General features: G+C 52.6%; 1 protein-coding gene across 1 annotated transcript; it reads right to left on the bottom strand.

The window, feature by feature from the left end:
• Positions 1–6,476: 6,476 nt before the first annotated feature.
• Positions 6,477–16,286, bottom strand: LOC309890266 (adenylate cyclase type 10-like; the record flags this gene model as incomplete). Its single annotated transcript, XM_082783947.1, is given in 17 exon segments — positions 6,477–6,657; positions 7,319–7,500; positions 7,638–7,745; positions 8,116–8,338; positions 8,586–8,637; positions 8,855–8,971; positions 8,974–9,186; positions 9,331–9,585; positions 10,154–10,285; positions 10,942–11,078; positions 11,746–12,029; positions 12,486–12,572; positions 12,880–13,072; positions 13,303–13,456; positions 14,153–14,205; positions 15,155–15,344; positions 16,266–16,286. Coding segments are annotated over 16 exon segments (2,526 nt in total). The 5' UTR covers positions 15,310–15,344; positions 16,266–16,286.
• Positions 16,287–17,065: the final 779 nt, after the last annotated feature.

Consider the following 17,065-nt stretch of genomic DNA (forward strand, 5'->3'; position numbering starts at 1 on the left):
ACAACTGCAAAGGTAAATATCACTGGATTTCCCCCAGTGTCAAGACGAGCTGTAATTCAAGATTATGCACTGGCTCTCAGCGTACTTAGGTTTAGGCTTGGGTTCAGAGCCCTCCATGGAGGCACCCACCACATGCTAGGCTGACATCACTGTCAGGAACAACATGGAATGGTCCTGTACTTTCTAAAGGAGAAAATAAATTATGAAGGGAAATGCAGAAAGTCAGCCCAGCAGAAGTGAAAAACGACAGCTGGTGGCAGTGAAACACAGCAGAGAAATAAAGTACCAGACAAGAATTTCATTGGAAAGGAAAGATCTTTAGGCAGCTAGATAGCAACAAAGAATGCCTCAGAGCAAAGGGGCTTGGAAAAAGCAGAGCAAGGTGTGTATAAGTGTAGTAGAAAGTGAAACAGGGCCAACACGCAAAGAAAACATTACACTGGGAACAATGACTAGGCCATCCTGGGCAGATCAGAATCTTCCCAAACAACCTGAGGGTCTACTTCTTTGCATTTCAGACAAAACAAAACAAAACAAAACAAGAAACACTTCCAAAAAGGTACAGATGCTACCCCTACCAACCACCCATATTCCCTCCCCACCATGCCTCACCTACCAGTAATTCCAGGTCATTAGCACCAAGGTCCAACTGTTCTAACTTGACAAGGAATGAGAGTGAACTGCAAGATACAAGGAATATAAAGGGGAAAAGAGAGGAAGAGGAAGAGGAAGAGGAAGAGGAAGAGGAAGAGGAAGAGAGAATGAGAGAGAGAGAGAGAGAGAGAGGAAGGAAGGAAGGAAGGAAGGAAGGAAGGAAGGAAGGAAGGAAGGAAGGAAGGAAGGAAGGAAGGAAGGAAGGAAGGAAGGAAGGAAGGAAGAGAGGAAGGAAGAGAGGAAGGAAGAGAGGAAGGAAGAGAGGAAGAGAGGAAGAAGGAAGGAAAGAAGGAAGGAAAGGAAAGGAAAGGAAAGGAAAGGAAAGGAAAGGAAAGGAAAGGAAAGGAAAGGAAAGGAAAGGAAAGGAAAGGAAAGGAAAGGAAAGGAAAGGAAAGGAAAGGAAAACTAATAATACTGTGTACAAACAAGTGATGTACAATGCACCCGCTGACTGATGCCCAGGCTATCCCTAAGCAGCCAGACCCCCCACCCTGTCCAGCCCCCCATATAATTGTTCAGCATGATGCCATATGGTGTGGATTAGCCCTTTGGCCAATTTGGGTCAGCTGTCCTGGGTTTGTCCCCTCCCAGCTTCTTCTTCACCCCAGCCTGCCTGCTGGCAGGACGGAGCAAGAACCTGAGAAGTCCTTGGCTTAGTGTAAGAACTGCTCTGCAACAATTAAAACATCAGGGTGATACCAACGTTAGTCTCATACTAAATCCCAAACACAGCTCTGTAACCTGCCCTGATACTGACATCAGGCTGACGGGCCTGTAATTCCCTGCAAAGTCCTTCCAGCCCTTCCTGTTGCCTGGAGGCACGTCTGCCAGCCTGCAGTCCACTGGGGCCTCCCTCATCACAGTGGGCAGCAGAAGAGACCTGCTGCGCTCCTCTCTTGCCACGGGAGCCCCACGGCTCCCACTGTCCCCCCAGGCCACAGTGAGCTCCACAGCCCTTCCAAGGAGGCAGGAGCAGCTGGTGCAGCAAGGCTGCCTCTGCCCTCCGCAAGCAACCTCAGGGCCCCATATACAACAGCCTGGCAGCATGGCTCTTACCCTCCAAACCGTCACACAGGTAGTCATTGTGGGCTTACATATGATGTTACAAGCACCCTGAAGTCCATAGCACTAATATCTACCTCTCTGTGAATATAACAGGCCATCAAATTATGGTCCCTTCATTTCGTATTTCATGTTAACAGTTAGTATGTCACTCAGTAGTCATGTAACTTATTTCTCTTGAGACCTAAGACAATATTAAATTACATCTCATGCTTCTTCTATATTTGTCAAGGTGGGTGATTTATGGACTAATGAACACATTTCATGTGAACTTTTACAATATTCACCTCAGTTTCATTTCCATACTCAATATGATGTTCATGAAGGTGCATGACTACAGGATTGCTTTTCTCCAGTTAATTAGAATTCAGAGCATTTCTCTAGGTTAAAAGCAAAGAGTATGCAGCCACTTATGTTAAAATTGTTGCCCTGATTTTCACTGCTAGTGATTTCAAATTCTTTTCAGGCTAATTGGTCTGCTTTTCACATTACTTAGCTTTCATCATCCCTTTGCACTTCATTTATAACATATTCATTTTTTATATATCAGAATCCTACTCACTGCACTTTAGAAAACAGTCTTCCTGGCAGGGGAGAAGGAACAGAGGTCTATGAAATAGGATATAGCTAATGATGTAATTAGCAGTATACCAAGCTAGTACCAGACCCAAAGGATTATAAAGTTTATAAATGTTTATAAATCTAGTTATCTGATTAATTTTATATTTTGGCTTTTGGTTTTGGTTGGATGGTTTATTGGTTGGTTTGGTTTGGTTTAGCTTGGTTTTGTTGTTGTTTTGTTTTGTTTTTGAGAAAGCCTGAGAAAGTCATAATTTTGATGAGGCTGAAACTCATGAGTGGTATATGGATAACTTTTCAGCCCAGGGAGGTTTGCATCTCTTTTTCCAGTGAGCTATTCATTCAAGAATAGCTCTAGAATAGTTGAGCTATTGATCAGTGTCCAGGTGATTTTTTATATTGTTTTTGCAGATGTGGAGGGATGAGGCATGTGCTACAGGGTAATGGATGCAGTGGAGTTCTCTGTAAAGGTGATCTAGTGTATAGTGTTGGAGGGAAGGCACTACAGTTGGTGACTACATGAAAATAGTTTTTGCTTGTTTGGAAGCTCTCTAGAGGTACCTCAAAGGAGGCTGTAGCAAGGTGGGGGTTGGTCTGTTCTCCCACGTGCCTGGTGACAGGATGAGGGGGAATGGGCTAAAGTTGCGCCAGGGGAGTTTTAGGTTGGATCTTAGGAAGAACTTCTTTACTGAAAGGGTTGCTAGACATTGGAACAGGCTGCCCAGGGAAGTGGTGGAGTCACCATCCCTGGAAGTCTTGAAAAGACATTTAGATGTAGAGCTTAGGGATATGGTTTAGTGGGAACTGTTAGTGTTAGGTCAGAGGTTGGACTCGATGATCTTGAAGTCTCTTCCAACCTAGAAATTCTGTGATTCTGTGTGATTCTGTGAAGATGCAAAGCAGGGCATGAAGTGGAATGTCAGCACCAGAGCCTACCTGAGCAAGTTAAGTGATGACCACCATGTTGAAACAGAGGTTATTTATTTGAGGGACTGGTGTGGCAGTTTTAAGTATTTCCCGTTTGGGTATTACAGGTGATGCCCAGTCCTCAGTGTGGGAGAATTATCCTTGGGGCAGGTGAATGGTTTGGGTAAAGGAGTGGGAGAGAGGAATCGCGGGAGGTAGATGCAGAGAATAGTCAGACTTGCTAGTGTCTCTGATAAGCACTGGCCTTGGGCAAGGTGGGAGTTGAGCAGCCTGCTTCCACTTCTCTCTTATACAGATGTTGTGGATGGAGGTCTGTAGGCTTGGTATGAGAGGCTACTGAGGGACGGTGTCTTGCCATATGAGGATGGTCCTTATCTGGCAGCAGAAGAGAATCTTGAAGGCCATGGTGCCTGGAGTGAAACCTTTCATTTGATTATTTGTAAAATGAATCTTAATGAAATACATGCTAAACATACATATCTTTACTATTTGACTCTCCACACAAATCATGCTAGACATCACTCCAGGGAAGGGAACAGATAATGTAAGGATATAAAGGAAATGGTTTTAGTGTTAGGAAAAAGCGTTGGTGTTAGCATTAGTTGATAAAGTGAGAGGAATGTCATAAAAGAGCTGGGGGGAGAAAGAAGAGATTGGAAAGCTGGAAGAGGTAGGTGAAAGGCTGGGCTCCTTCGTCTCCACCAAGACAGGGATGCCTTGTTGGTAAGCTCTGCACCTTCATCTTTTGGAGAGGAATACCTGAGATAGCATTTTGCTAGCACTGTTATCAGATATGAGCGCTATTGCAGAAAGGGTGTTTATCAAAAACAATTCCAAATCTCATATAGAAAATAGAATCATAGAATCATCCAGGTTGGAAAACACCTCTAAGATCATCTAGTCCAGTCCCATCTGTCACCTTATTAGAAGTTTTCAACTTTGTGAAACTGTCTCAGTGAAAGTTGTTGGCAGGGCTCTTAAACAGGCAAGTGTTTGACTTTGATAGGCACCTTTCAATGTGACACAGATCCTACTCCCACTCCACCTAGGTCTCCCACAAAAAGTTATTTACAACAGAAGCCATTTTATATCTCATGGTATATCTCTACTTCCTTTGGCAGTGTGAGAAAAATCTCAATTAATTTTCTTCAGACAGGATCTTCTGCAAAGCTATTTTATTTGTGATTGGAATGGCGGAAGTCCTGTCAATTAAGAGTGCATTTTAGTAAACAAATCATAACCTTTTATTCCCTATTACCCGACGCCTGATCACCTCCCCTGTTTCCTCATTGACTGAGTACTACAGGTTCACAAGCTACCCAACACTCCTCTATAGCATATATGTACAATTTTCCTTTCTTTCTTTTTTTTTTTTTTTTCCAACCCTTTAATTTCTCCTTTCTTATGTTTTGAGAATTTGTGATCTTTGTTTTACTATTCTCACACTGCTCATCCTATTTTTCTCAAGCTTCTACCTTGTTCTGGAACAGTGAGGGGCCTTCTACTGTCCACTTACCTACTTTGCATTTCTCCTTGTTATGACTCCACAACTACCTTTGAATACAGAAAACTAGTTCTCTACTGCAAAAACACAACTTAGTTTCTCACAGCAGCCTTTTCACACACTCACTCACAACGGAAGTCTGTACTCTCTCTGTCTCCAAATCCTAACCCTAACTCTGAACTTTCTGTGAAACAAAACAATTTGTGGACTTTGACTGATTCCAAAGTGCTGCCCATACAGCAGGGCCCCACGTGCCCCAAGGCTCCAAGAGCCCTGCTGGCATATCATAGTGGGACTGGCTCTGGTCTGCACTCAGCTCACAACCACAAGATGTGTGCTGCTGTGTCCCCAACCCCAAAGGCACATCCTTTGAAAGTCCCTTCACAGTCACACTAACAATGGGAGTCTGTGTTTTCTCTCTCTCCAAACCCTAAGCCTAACTCTAGACAGTGCCCAGGTCCAACACACACCACACACAGCACTTCCATGAAATGCTGCTTGCAGTGGAAGCAATTTATTTAGTAGCCCTTGATTTCCTTTGGCAGCCTTTTAATGAAATTGCTCACAATGGGAGTCTGGACTTTCTCTGTCTCTCTCTAAACCCTAACCCTAGCCCTAGACATTGCCTAGATCCAAGAAACATTTCACCTAGTGCTCCCAAGAAAAATTGCTCGCAACAGAATCTTTTGGTAGCCCTCCACTTGCTTTGGCAGCACTCTCACAACTTCAGTCTCAAGGGGAGTCTGTGCTTCCTTTCTTTCCAAACATAAGGACAGGGCTAAGACAGCTCCCAGGTCAAACATTCGTCCTAGCAAGAGCTCCCATGAAAAAGTGTTCCCATCTGAAGCATTTGGTAGCCCTCAACTTCCTTTGGCAGCCCTTTCACAACCTTAGTCCTAGAGAGAGTTTGACCTTTCTCTCTCAAAACCTTAATCCTAACCCTAGGCAGTGCCCTAGTCAACACCCTCTTCCAATACCCACCCCACCTAGGCTCCCATAAAATAGTGCTCACAACAGAAACCTCTTGATAGTCCTTGACCTTCTTTGGCAGAATTTTCACAAACCCACTCAAAAAGGGAATCTAGCTTAGAGCTTGGGGATATGATTTAGCGGAGGACTGTTAGTGTTAGCTCAGAGGTTGGACTCGATGATCTTGAGGTCTCTTCCAACCTAGAAATTCTGCGATTCTGTAAATATTAATTCGGAGAAGTTTTAGCATCTTCCCCATCTCAGTAGCACATATGAAGCAAGGAGTGTTGCCTACATATTCATTCTTAATTCATCGCTCTCTAATTTCTAATCCCATGTTTCACAACGAGGAGCAGCCCAACGATCAAGTGCAGCAAGGACCTGGGCCAGCACCCCGGAGCCCATGTGGGCACGCCTCGGGACGGAGCAGCCCACCTGACACTGCGGGGACTCTGGAACGCCCCCCCACCGTGGCCCTCCCCTCCTCTGCTCGCTCTGCACTATGGCAGCTTCCACCGTCCCAAACTGCCCATGCTGTCTCTCTCCAGGTGCCCACACAGGTTCCGAGGGAGCCTTCAGACCACCTCCCTGGTAAGGCAGCTTGTGCTGACGGGCCTGCTTCAGTGCCCCGCGTCTCTTGCTGGGGGAGCAAGCTCTCCTTTTCTGAGAAGAACTTGCTTCTTAGTTCCAACCTGAACCTTCCCTGGCAAGGCCTGACAACCACCACCATAAGAAAACAGATGTTTTACTAAGACACACTGAGAAAAGCAGGGATGGAAAGTCAGTTGTCGGGGTGGGAGTCTTCTTCCTGAGAGGAGTCCATTCTCCTGTCCACGTTGGCTTTCATGCGAGCTGCCAGGCGGGAGAACCTCCGTCCTGCTGATGTGCCCTCCAGGCTGTAGAGGTGCCCCAGTAAGGAGAGGCAGTGGGTCTGCTGAAGCATCCAGGCTAGCTTCTTCCTCCTGACACACAAGAGAAACTGCTGAGCCCAGAGGCGCGGCTGTAGAGCACCAAACCAGACTGGGCAGGGGAAAGTGGGGTGGCAGCTGAGACACGTACACCTCCTCAGAGGAAGGGAGCTGGTGCTGGAAGGGCTGCTGGCACGGAAGTGGGCAAATGAAGAAGTGCTGCCAGGGGCAGCCAACCGCTACAGAGGGTGTGCTGGCACTACAGCACGGGGGGGGGGGGAAGTGATGCCAGGCACCAGCAGGAGAAGGACTATCGCAACTCTGAGCCTTCTCCTCATCACGCCCTTCCCCCCCCCAACCTTAACCCAACCTCATCCCATCCCTTGAGGTCACTGCCTTCCTTCCCCTGTTAAGCCCGTCCTCCCTGTTCACATCTCTTCTCTGTTCCCAGCCACCCCAGCCTCATCCGAAACGTGCCAGCAGGTGCATCCCTCGGCACAAGCTGCTTTCTATGCAAAGGCCCAGGGACTGCACAGGGGGGCAGCGTGAGGCTGCACTGGCCCCTGTTTGACCCACATGTCGTGCCTTAATGCCTCGGTCCTGCTAATGAGCTATGGCACAGCTTAGGCGTGGCCTGAAGTCCAGGCAGGCCTGGGCCTGAATGCCTGGCACCAGAATACTCTTCCTTTCCCACGCTCTTCCTTCTGCTGCTTACCGAGCCTCTAGCAGAAGAGAGGGTGTTCTTCTGTTTGTGGCACAAAGAGCACCCTGAAACCTTTCCCACAGAGACTTGACAAAGGCTCCGGCGCATGTCTGAGGGAATCGCTTTTTCAGAAGGCTCAGCGCCTGCCTGGTCGTTTTCTTGGCCAGCCCCACGCGTCCTAGATTACAGCAGACCTGCACAGGAAGAGGAAGCCATGCAGACATGGACCGCTTTCCCAAGCCTCTCCTCCTGCAGAGGCTGCAGAAATGTATAAGGGGCTGGCCATAGCAGGGACACCCCCTGCAAGAAGGGCGTCACCCTGCCGCTTTACCTCCGCTTTGAGGCTGAAGAAGGTCACCTCCTCAAAGCAGTCTAACACAGTTGCTGTCTTCCCCATGGAGTTCCTCAGGACCTCCGCTTCGTTGAGCTTCATAAGGGCCTTTGAGCAAGCACACAGGCAGCAGGTGAGCATCGGTGCAGAGCCCCCAGCTAGCTCCACCCTTCCCTCTTGCCTCCTGTGGCACCTGCCTTAGGAGGGCCCGCATCTCCCCATGTGATCCCTGCCCTAGCACAGTGCCCTGTGGGCTCAGAGCTCAGGCACCAAGGGAGCCTTCAGACTGCCTCCCAGGTACTGCAGCTTGTGCTGACGGGCCTGCTTCAGTGCCCCGCGTCTCTTGCTGTGGGAGAGGCAAAGCGCAGGAAACAGTCCGGCTCTGCCCCCACTGTTTCTTTTGGGAGGCCCCTCAGCGGGCGTGTCCTGTTGCAGTGGACTCCAGGTGCAATGCGTGCTGGCAAGCAGGGTCACTCACCATGTAGCTGTTGGAGACGTGCAGGTAGGCAGCCGCACACTCCAGCAGGTAGTAGAAGGCTCGGGAAGCATTGCCTGTTGCCACATAGTGGCGAGCCAAAGGCATAAGCACTGATTCAATGACGGCTTCGCATTTGCAGGAACACTCGCCACCGTCCTTCTCTTTGGTCCTGCTGGGCTGCACACTTGTCCATTTGCCCTCTGGTGGAAACCGCTCTGACGCTCTGGTCAGAGGCAGGTTGCCAGGAAAAGAAGAGAGCAAAGAGCAGATGAGCATCACCTGAGATGACCCTGCTCTCCCTACGGGTAGCAACAAACCCCTATTTCCTGCTGTCTCATCCCAGCTCCCACCCCACAGCCAGCCTCCTCCTCCCAAAGCTGGAGTCCCAGCCAGCAGCCAAATGGCAGAGCTCCATCTGTCTCCTCTGGAGCTCGCTCGTTTCCACAATCATCAGAACCTTGTCTCCTCACCTGAACTCCTCCTCCGAGAAAGCCTGCTGCGGCTGCAGGGCATTTGCACTACCTGGGAAGAAGAGAGCGTGTCAAGGGACTCCCCACATAGCCCGGGCTAAGAGCTGCAGGCTTGCAAGGGTCCTGTCGAGCAGACCCAGGGCACAAGAGCTGCGGTGATCGTCCTTGTCCCCTGGCTTATCCCTGGTGTTGGGGACCCGGTGGGCCCCAGCCTGCATGGGCCTGGACTTCCAGAGGGAGGGGGCTCCGCTGCACGGCACACAGCCTACCTTCAGGGGTGTGAGTCCTGTCCTTCTTCAGGTGTTCTCCAGCGAGCACCAAGGCCTCCCAGCTGTGCCAGTCATCCTCGTCAGCAGAGCCCCGGCAGTTTTCCTCATCCTGGGGACGGCGAAGCGGTGGAAGGCCACAAAGTCCCCTCCGTGGCAGCTCCGGCATTTGTGCGCGTGCTTCTCCAGGAAGGCAGCACACTTGCGCTGCGTGCTGGCCCTCTGTCTCTTGGGCCACAGCTCGTAGGCTGCCTCCTGCAGCAGCGGGGCACAGAAGGCCAGAACGCCAGCCTGCTGCTCCGTGGTCTCCTTGCTTGTAGACGGCCTCTCCACCCCTGCAAGGCAATGGATGGTGGCCTCAGCCAGAGTGGTAGAGACATTCCCAACAGCCGCTGGGAATTTCCCTTTGCACAAAGCTGGTGGGGGAAGGCCTCCTTCAGCTACAGCGCTCCTGGGTCTACGTTACTGCCACCACTTACCGCTCCCTGCCTGCTGAGAGGTGGCCGGCCCCTCTCGAGCATCTTGGATGTCTCTGGGCACCCCTGTGTCCTTCAGCCACTTAAGGATGTTGTCGCTCACCAGCATGTCCAACAAATAATTCATCTGCTGCCTGGTGCAACTGGGAAGGATGTGAGCCAGCAGCTGGGTGGTAAACACTGGCCCTATGATGGCTGCAAACTTCAAAACCATCTGCTTCTGCAGCGTGATCCGGTCCAGCTCAGCCAGTGCAATATCTGTCAAGAAGAAGCAAATCGTCTCTCTCTTTTGTGTCCCGGAGCCTGAGCTTGGAGAGGCTGGACGGTTCCACCACAGGAAACAGGGTAGACTTTGGCCTCTCTTCCTCAGGATGGCACCTGGTGGGCAATTGGAGCCCAGGGGAATGTCTTCAAGATGGCTCCACTCCTCTTGCAACCACAGGCCACAAGGCCCAGGGATAAGAGCTCCTCCACCACGGATGGGGAGGGCACGATCCTGCGGGTACATGCGACCCGTGATGCGACCTACCGGAGCTGAACTAGGCTGATGCCCAGCAGCGCACACAGAGAGCAGAGAGCGCTTTCACCACCTCAGAGCTGGACTTGGAGCTCCCCACAACTGCTGTGGGCCTCACAGCCGGCCCACAGCCCGGAGGGGGACATCTGTGTCCTTAAGCACAGAGCTCTGTCTGCTCAGACCAGAGTTGCCTTCCTGGCAGGGCCCCCCAGGCTGAGAGGGTGCTTCTGCAGCATGCTGATGCCCAGCCCCTCTCTCACATGCACCCCAGGAAAGGACCCCAGCACAGCCACGAACTCAGCCCCTCACCTTTCAAGGCAGCCGGCAGCACGGTGGTCTCCAGGCTGACATCTGCTCTGACGGTGCAGACCCTGCCACTGTTATTCCCAGCACTGGAGCTTGAGGTGGCTGAGACAATGGGTGAAGCCTCGACTGCAGAAGCTGGGAAGAGAGAGAGAGAGAGCATGAACAAGGTGGGGCAAGTCCAACCTGTCACGGTTGGGTGCGCTTCATGGCCCGCACCGAATGCGGTCAGTGAGCAGGGCAAACCGGTTTCCACCGCAATGGTTTTGTCTGCATTGCCCTTGCAACTCTTTTTCTGCCTTTGGACCAGCTGCCCAGCTGTACTGAACGAATATCCCGCAACAGAATGCAGCGGTTGCTACCTTTGACAGCGCTCCCTCCCACAGCCAGGGAAATTGCCAGTGATAATCCAAAAGGCAAAGCCCATGCAGGCTGTCCCCAGGGCAACAGCACTCTGCTTGGCATTGCTCTTGCAATTACTGCTCTTGCGTTACTGCCAAGCTCCTCAGTTCCCAGCGCCTTTGCGGGCATTTCTGGTTTTGGATTACACTTTCCCAGGTCTGACCCTCTCCTGCAGAAGGGCTTTCTTCTCGAGGGAGCTGGTGGCTTGCCAAGGTGACAGCAAGGTGTGCAGGAGCCCACACCTCAGCCAGATCAAGTTCTGTCCTGCTGCCAGATCGGACTCTGCCCAGACTCACTGGAAAGCCACAGGACACGGTCGTGTGTGTGTGTGTGTGGGGGGGGGGGGGGTGACGTGCAACAGCATCTAGCCAGTCCGCAACAAGAGTGCTTACCGATCAAGCCCTCCCAGTTGTCCTCTACTATTTTGTCCTGCCTCCCAGTGCTGAACAAGAGCATGTTGTTGCGACGCAGGCAGCGCAGCAGTTCCTCACAGTAATATGGGATGCCAGAGCTTCTTTGGATCAGGAACCTGGGCAGGAGCAGACCCAGCAGTGACCAACACCAGGGAAGTATGGTGCAACACAGTTCTGATGGGCGGGTGGCGAGTCACTCAGGCCTCACAGGGTAACCAGCCTCTTTGTCACAGCTACGGCTCACTTCAGAAGGGGGCGGTCCTCCCACTGGCTTGGGCGTTTGGGACCCCTGACCCTACACTGTTTGCTGGAGTCCATGGGGAAATGGTCGTGGGCAATGTCCAAAGCACAACACAGCAAGCCTGATCTTCCCTGTCCTCAGGAGCCCAGATCTGCTCTGGCAGCTGGCTGGACCCCTGCTCCTGGGAATCCCTACTGCAGCCTGGCTACATTGGTCAAAGCCTTTTTCACACCTCAGCCACGCTGAGGCTTGGGTACCCATCTCCCTCTGCTCTCCTCTCTCCTCTTCTCTCCCTTTTCCTCCCTGCCTTGCCCTCCCTCCTCTGCAACAGCAAAGGGCTGTCACTGCCCACGTGCTGCGTCCTGGGAGCTGCCTATTTTTAGCTCACACCTGCTGTGGTGAGTCTTAAGGAGAAACCCAGGTCCTTGCTGGAGTCAAGGATGCTGCCAGAAGGCCCCGTGCTTCCTTTCCTGCGGGGCGACTTCCTTCCGTGGCAGCATAGGTCCAACCCCTCCGGAAGAGCTCCGTGGCCTGCAACATACCTTGCTAGATCCCTGGGGATGCTGACCACTCCAAGGTCCTGGCAGACTTTCTGCACCACAGCTGCAGGTTTCAGCTCTTCCAGATGAAGACAGCTGATTCTCTGGGACGTTGTGCTGTCTGCTGCAGCTTTGAAAAAGCTCTCCGTTCTCTCATGGCCAGGAGCTAAGCTCATCACCATAAAGAGCGTGACGCTTTGGAGCACGGGCCACATGACAGTCCAGGAGGCAGGGTCGATGAAGTGGGCGTTGTCGATGACAAATATGCCAAATTCTCCTCCAAGGGTCTGAAAAAAGCAGATGGATCTGTGTGGAGTCTGGCGGATTCTCAAGCATCCTCTAGGGGAGGAGATGCAGCCTCTCTCTCCGGAGACGGAGAATACTCAGAAGTCTCTCCCCAGCCGCTTCCCTCTTCAGAAGCTTACTGGCTTTTCATTTCTGCGAGACTTTAAGGCCTCCTGGAACATCACTTGCCCTTCTGAAGAAGGGAGCTTGGGCAAAGGAATGCAGAAGGCGTCAATCCTCCTCCAGGGCACATACCCTCCAACTTAACAGGAGGCGAGCTACGACGAGGCATATGGGGAGGGTGTGAGAGGGGCTTCTGGGAGGAGGGGCTCCTGGGCCCTGAAGGGCGGTGACCCTGGCACATCGTCCTGCTGCCCACTCAGGCTGTTCTGATGTGGAGCCTGCAGCGGGCAGGGTTGTTTTCTTTCTCTGACCCAGGTAGAAGGAGGAACGCTCACCTTCTGTAGCACTTTCCTACAAGTCTTCTGCAACTCCCTTTTCCTTTGAAGGTCATGCATCTTGCAAACCTCGTCTGAGATGGCAAACTGGACAGGAAAGCAGAGTCAGAAAGAAACATCATCCTGGGACCAGGCATGCCTATCCACCAAGCTAGACGGCAGAGCAAAGCGCCTCTGCTTTTGCATGAGGTCAGCGCAAGCCTCTCTTCACTGGCCTTTCCAGGGCGCTGACCAAGACACCTGGCACATGCACAGGACATGAAGTCACCACAGACAAGGAGCCTCCCTGGACCCACGAATCAGAACGGGGTGCTATGAGCACTGCAACTCCCAGCCCAGCAGAACACCCAAACAACCACCAGACTACCTCAGGAGGCCTCCCTCTCGCTCTCACCTCGACGAGGAAAATGTTGTTGAGGAGGCAGTAACTGCTCTCTTCTATCGCCCCTTGGAGCTTGGCCTGCAGGGTGCGCTGCCGGTCCTTGCACGTTTCACCCGCCTGCAGTCCCAGGGCCCTGGCCACCAGCATACAGACGGCAGAGAAGGGCTGCCTCATGTTGGCCTTGGTCAGTTCCATGGTGACAACCCTGCGGTGCAAAAGCAAAAGGCAGTTGAGCTGCAGAAAAGGCCCCCAGTAGCCCACGCCTGCCAAGACAGGAGAGTTAGAGACTCACGCTGCCTGGTTCTTACTGCAAAGGAACGCAGGGTGCACAGTCCTGGGGGTGTGGGCGGAGGGCCAGGCACAGGGCAGAGGCATCGCAGTCTTCCACGAACGTCAGGGGACGGGCATGGGAAGGGGCTCAAAAAACCCACTTACCTGTGCCCAGTGGCCTGGCCCAGAAAGGCCAGCTCAGTAAGTAAGTGGCTCTTTCCAGAGCCCAGAATGCCTGCGTACGCCAGGATGCGCGGCTGTCCCAAAGTCTCATAGGCCTTCAAGCTGCGTTCAAAGAGGTCAATCTCCACCTCCCGACCTGTGAAGACCAACCAGGAAACAAGCTGTTGCAGCATGCTGAAAAGCAGGGCAGCATTCCCTTTTGCTGGCACGGCAGCTTCCCTCCACCACGTCAGCAAGCCTGCCTACACCCAGGCCTCCTTCCAAGCCCCTCATCTCAGAGCCGCCTGCCTGCTGGCCACACGGCGCAGCTCCTAGGAGCTCTTTCCCCTCCGCTTCTCCTCCCACAGGCAATGAGATTCAGCCAGCTGGACGCAGCTCCCCACACTGATCCAGCCCAAGACTGGAGGGCACACTTTGAGGCACTGCAGGCAGCTGCGCCCAAAAGGCATGCCAAACATCTCACTGCACCCTGAGCCCCAGAGCTCTTGCCAGCACCCTGTAGCTAAGGTGGCGTCTTCGGGCCTGTTGTGGTTTTGGCTGCGATACAGCTCCTTGTCTTCACAGGAGCTTGGAGTGTGCTGTGATGTGCTGGACTTGCCACCAAAGGAACGCCGAGAACACACTGAACTCTTGCCGAGCAGTGCTGGCACAGTGTCAAGGCCTCTGCAGTTTCTCATGCTGCCCCACCAGCCAGCAGGCTAGAGGAGGGAGGAAGGGAGCGAGCGGCTGTGTGGGGCTCAGCTGCCTACCGGGGTTAACCTCCAGCAAGGTGCACTGCTTTGGGCAAAGGGAAGCAGCTGGGGTTCTGAAGAGCGAGGACTTCTCTACCTACCCAGCAAGGGGCCATAGTCCGACCTCTTCTTGGTAAGACCCATGTCAAAGATGCTAGAAGCGGGAGAAGACAAAACATGAGTTTCACTTAGTTGTTCAGAAGCCAGGGAATATAGAGCCTGCTGTGTTAGGGGAGGAGACCCGCCGCAGGTAACTGCTTTTCTTTCCAGCAGCATGCTGTCCGGAGCATGCTCCCCGGCCAACGTTCGAGTGGACATGCCAGGACAGCTTCAAGCACGAAGAAGGCCAGCAGCCATGGCGGGACAGCAGAAGGTGTTGGGAGTCCCTCGCCAGAGGCCAAAACCAAAGAAAGCCCAGATGCGGCAAAGAAGCCAGGGTGTGCTGTTGGCTAGTAGACTGCTCTGCCACCCTGGACAAGCAAAAGAAGCCTCTTGGAAAGGAGGACCTGTGTCACTTAGTGGCTCAGGACACCAAGCACCTGGCACCTTTGGCTCAAGTCTTTTGATAGTTTTCAAGAGACAGCAACGTTAACATCCAAAAGGTCCTCCAACCCTGGCCCGGAGGGACAGCTGAGAACTGAGCAGGCAGACAGGAGGAAGAGTGGCCCAGTGGCCCACCTTTCCCCAAGGCGACATGACTGACCCAAAGCTTCCTGCGCAGAAGGAGCTGGGAAAAAATTCCTCCTTGCATCAGAATGACCTCTGCCTTAGCCTTGCACATAGTGGAGCAAACACAGAGCAGGGAGGGAGCCCAGCGGAAAGCCGCTTGGACAAAGCCTGCATGGCTAGCGTGCGTCTCCAAAGCCAGGACAACCTTCTGCACCCCACTGGCGTCACTCGCAGCTCTCTTAGCAGCAGGAGACACAAGGGCAGAAAGGCACAAAGCAGACCCATGCCAGGCCTTTGGATCTTCTTGGCCACAGGGAAGGGATGTCTGTGGGAGGCCAGGCTGGTCTCTTGCTGCACAGCTCCTCTTTACCGGTCAAGGTTGCACCCTTGGCTTCCCCTTGTGGCCCCATCCAGATGGCTCGGAAGACACTCACCACTTGTCGGTGATCCCCACATATTGATAGATAGCGCCGGGATCTGTAACACCTTTCAACTTTGTCTTCGGCAACTCCTTGAAGAGGTAACTGGGCAGGCGAGAGGCCTTGTAGGTGTCTTCATCACAGGACACCAGCCTGGGGTAGTGCACCATCAAGCGGGCACCCCAATTCACCTTATGGCCAATCACTGCCATGGAGAGAGAACACATTGACATGGTTAGGAAAGCAGCCTTGCCCCACCCTTTAAGGCCAAGGGCTACTTCCCCTTGTTGTCCATAGGTGCATGCCTAGTGCACTGCACCAATGAGCACACACAGCAAAGATCTTTTAATTAATTCATTATATAAATATATATATATTATATAATTAAATATTTTATTATATAACTCTGCAGAGTCAGGTGCTTGGCGATCTTCCGCAAAGCCAGCACACCTCTGACTTGAATCACCGTTACTTGTACACAGCAAACTTGTGAAAGCTATCTCTTTGGGTACTTCTGATTGGCTATTACAGCTCACCTAACTTATGTCTCCTGAGTTTGCACATTACAGAGAAAGAGTGGGGGCTGGGGAAGTGGGGACACATCAAATCCCACATTAGCATACGTTAGCATTTTGATGGGTACGATTTTTAATACGTTTATGACCCTTAATGAGCAAAAGGTTACTACAGATTAGTCTGGAGCTGTTGTTCTCCTCCTTGTTTTCACCTTTTGTCCCTTATCTCCCTTGCTGCTGCTAGCTCAAGGCTACCTGTCTCTCTGTTCCCTTATTCTCTCACCTAAAAGACTATACAAGCTATAGAAATACTACACAAGCTACAGGACTCTCTATATTCTTCAAGGTTTCCTTGTTTTTCCCAGCTTTGGGACTACACCCTCAGGCACAGGTCAACCCCGCAGCAGGGCAAGCTGACCCAGCGGGAACCGCAAGTCTGAGCCCATTCTCCCACCTCAGGTCGAGACCTGTGACATCTGGGCCGCTCTCGGCAGGCTGTAGCATATGTGCTTGCCCCAGCCTTCCCATCTCTTCATGATGGATGTGTGTGTGACAGGTGTGCTTAAGCACACCCACGCCAGCCTCCCACTCTTCAGACTAAGGTGCGGTACCTGTATGTTCAGCCCTCTCCGGATGGCCACAGAGGCCGTAGAACATCGTCCCGCTGGTGACCCCAATAGACATTGCCCTGGCACACAGGGAGAGAAGTGCAAATTCAGTGGTGCCTCAGGCGCAGTCCTGCTCGCCCTGCTCTGCCACTTCCCACGTCTCCCCTTGGCACCAACCAGGGACACCTGCTGTCCCACAGCCGGTGTGTGCCTCGGGGACTTGGAGAGCTTGGGGCACCACACACAAGGGACGTGGGGAGGGTGCACGCAAGACGGCTTGGACCCTTCCCCTGAGGCCCGATGGCTGTGACCTGCAGCAGGCCACAGCCCCTCTCACTAGTGGAGGAAAGCAGGTGCTACCCACTGAGCACCTACAATGCCAGCGACTTTGAGATTAGGCCAGAGCCCTGTTCCTGGCAGGCTGTGCTTGGAGGGACTGCGCCTGGCTGCCGTGAGCTAAGCCCAGGGGCCACCTGCTGCCTCTCAGGGTGCTGCCTCAATCCTGCCAGGGACAAAGGAGGCCAAGCCAGGAGGCCACGTCTCTTGCTGGTCAGCCCCCTTGCGCTGTCCCAGGCAGCACGCATGCCCTGCAACACCGCCACACACTCACTCAAGTTTCCTCAATGATCTGGAGCACGTGCTGAAGATCTGAAGAGCGCTGTCCAAGGCACGGGTGCTCTCGTCATGCAGCTTTGCTCCAGACATTCCGAACACACAGAGGAATGTACAGCCCTGCAGAGGACAGATGCAACACATCTGGTTACAGTGCCTATGGCCAGCAGCTAATGCCGTTCCATTGCAGT

The sequence above is a fragment of the Aythya marila genome (assembly GCF_965140915.1).
Source record: "Aythya marila genome assembly, chromosome: Z".
Classification (NCBI taxonomy): Eukaryota; Metazoa; Chordata; class Aves; order Anseriformes; family Anatidae; genus Aythya; species Aythya marila.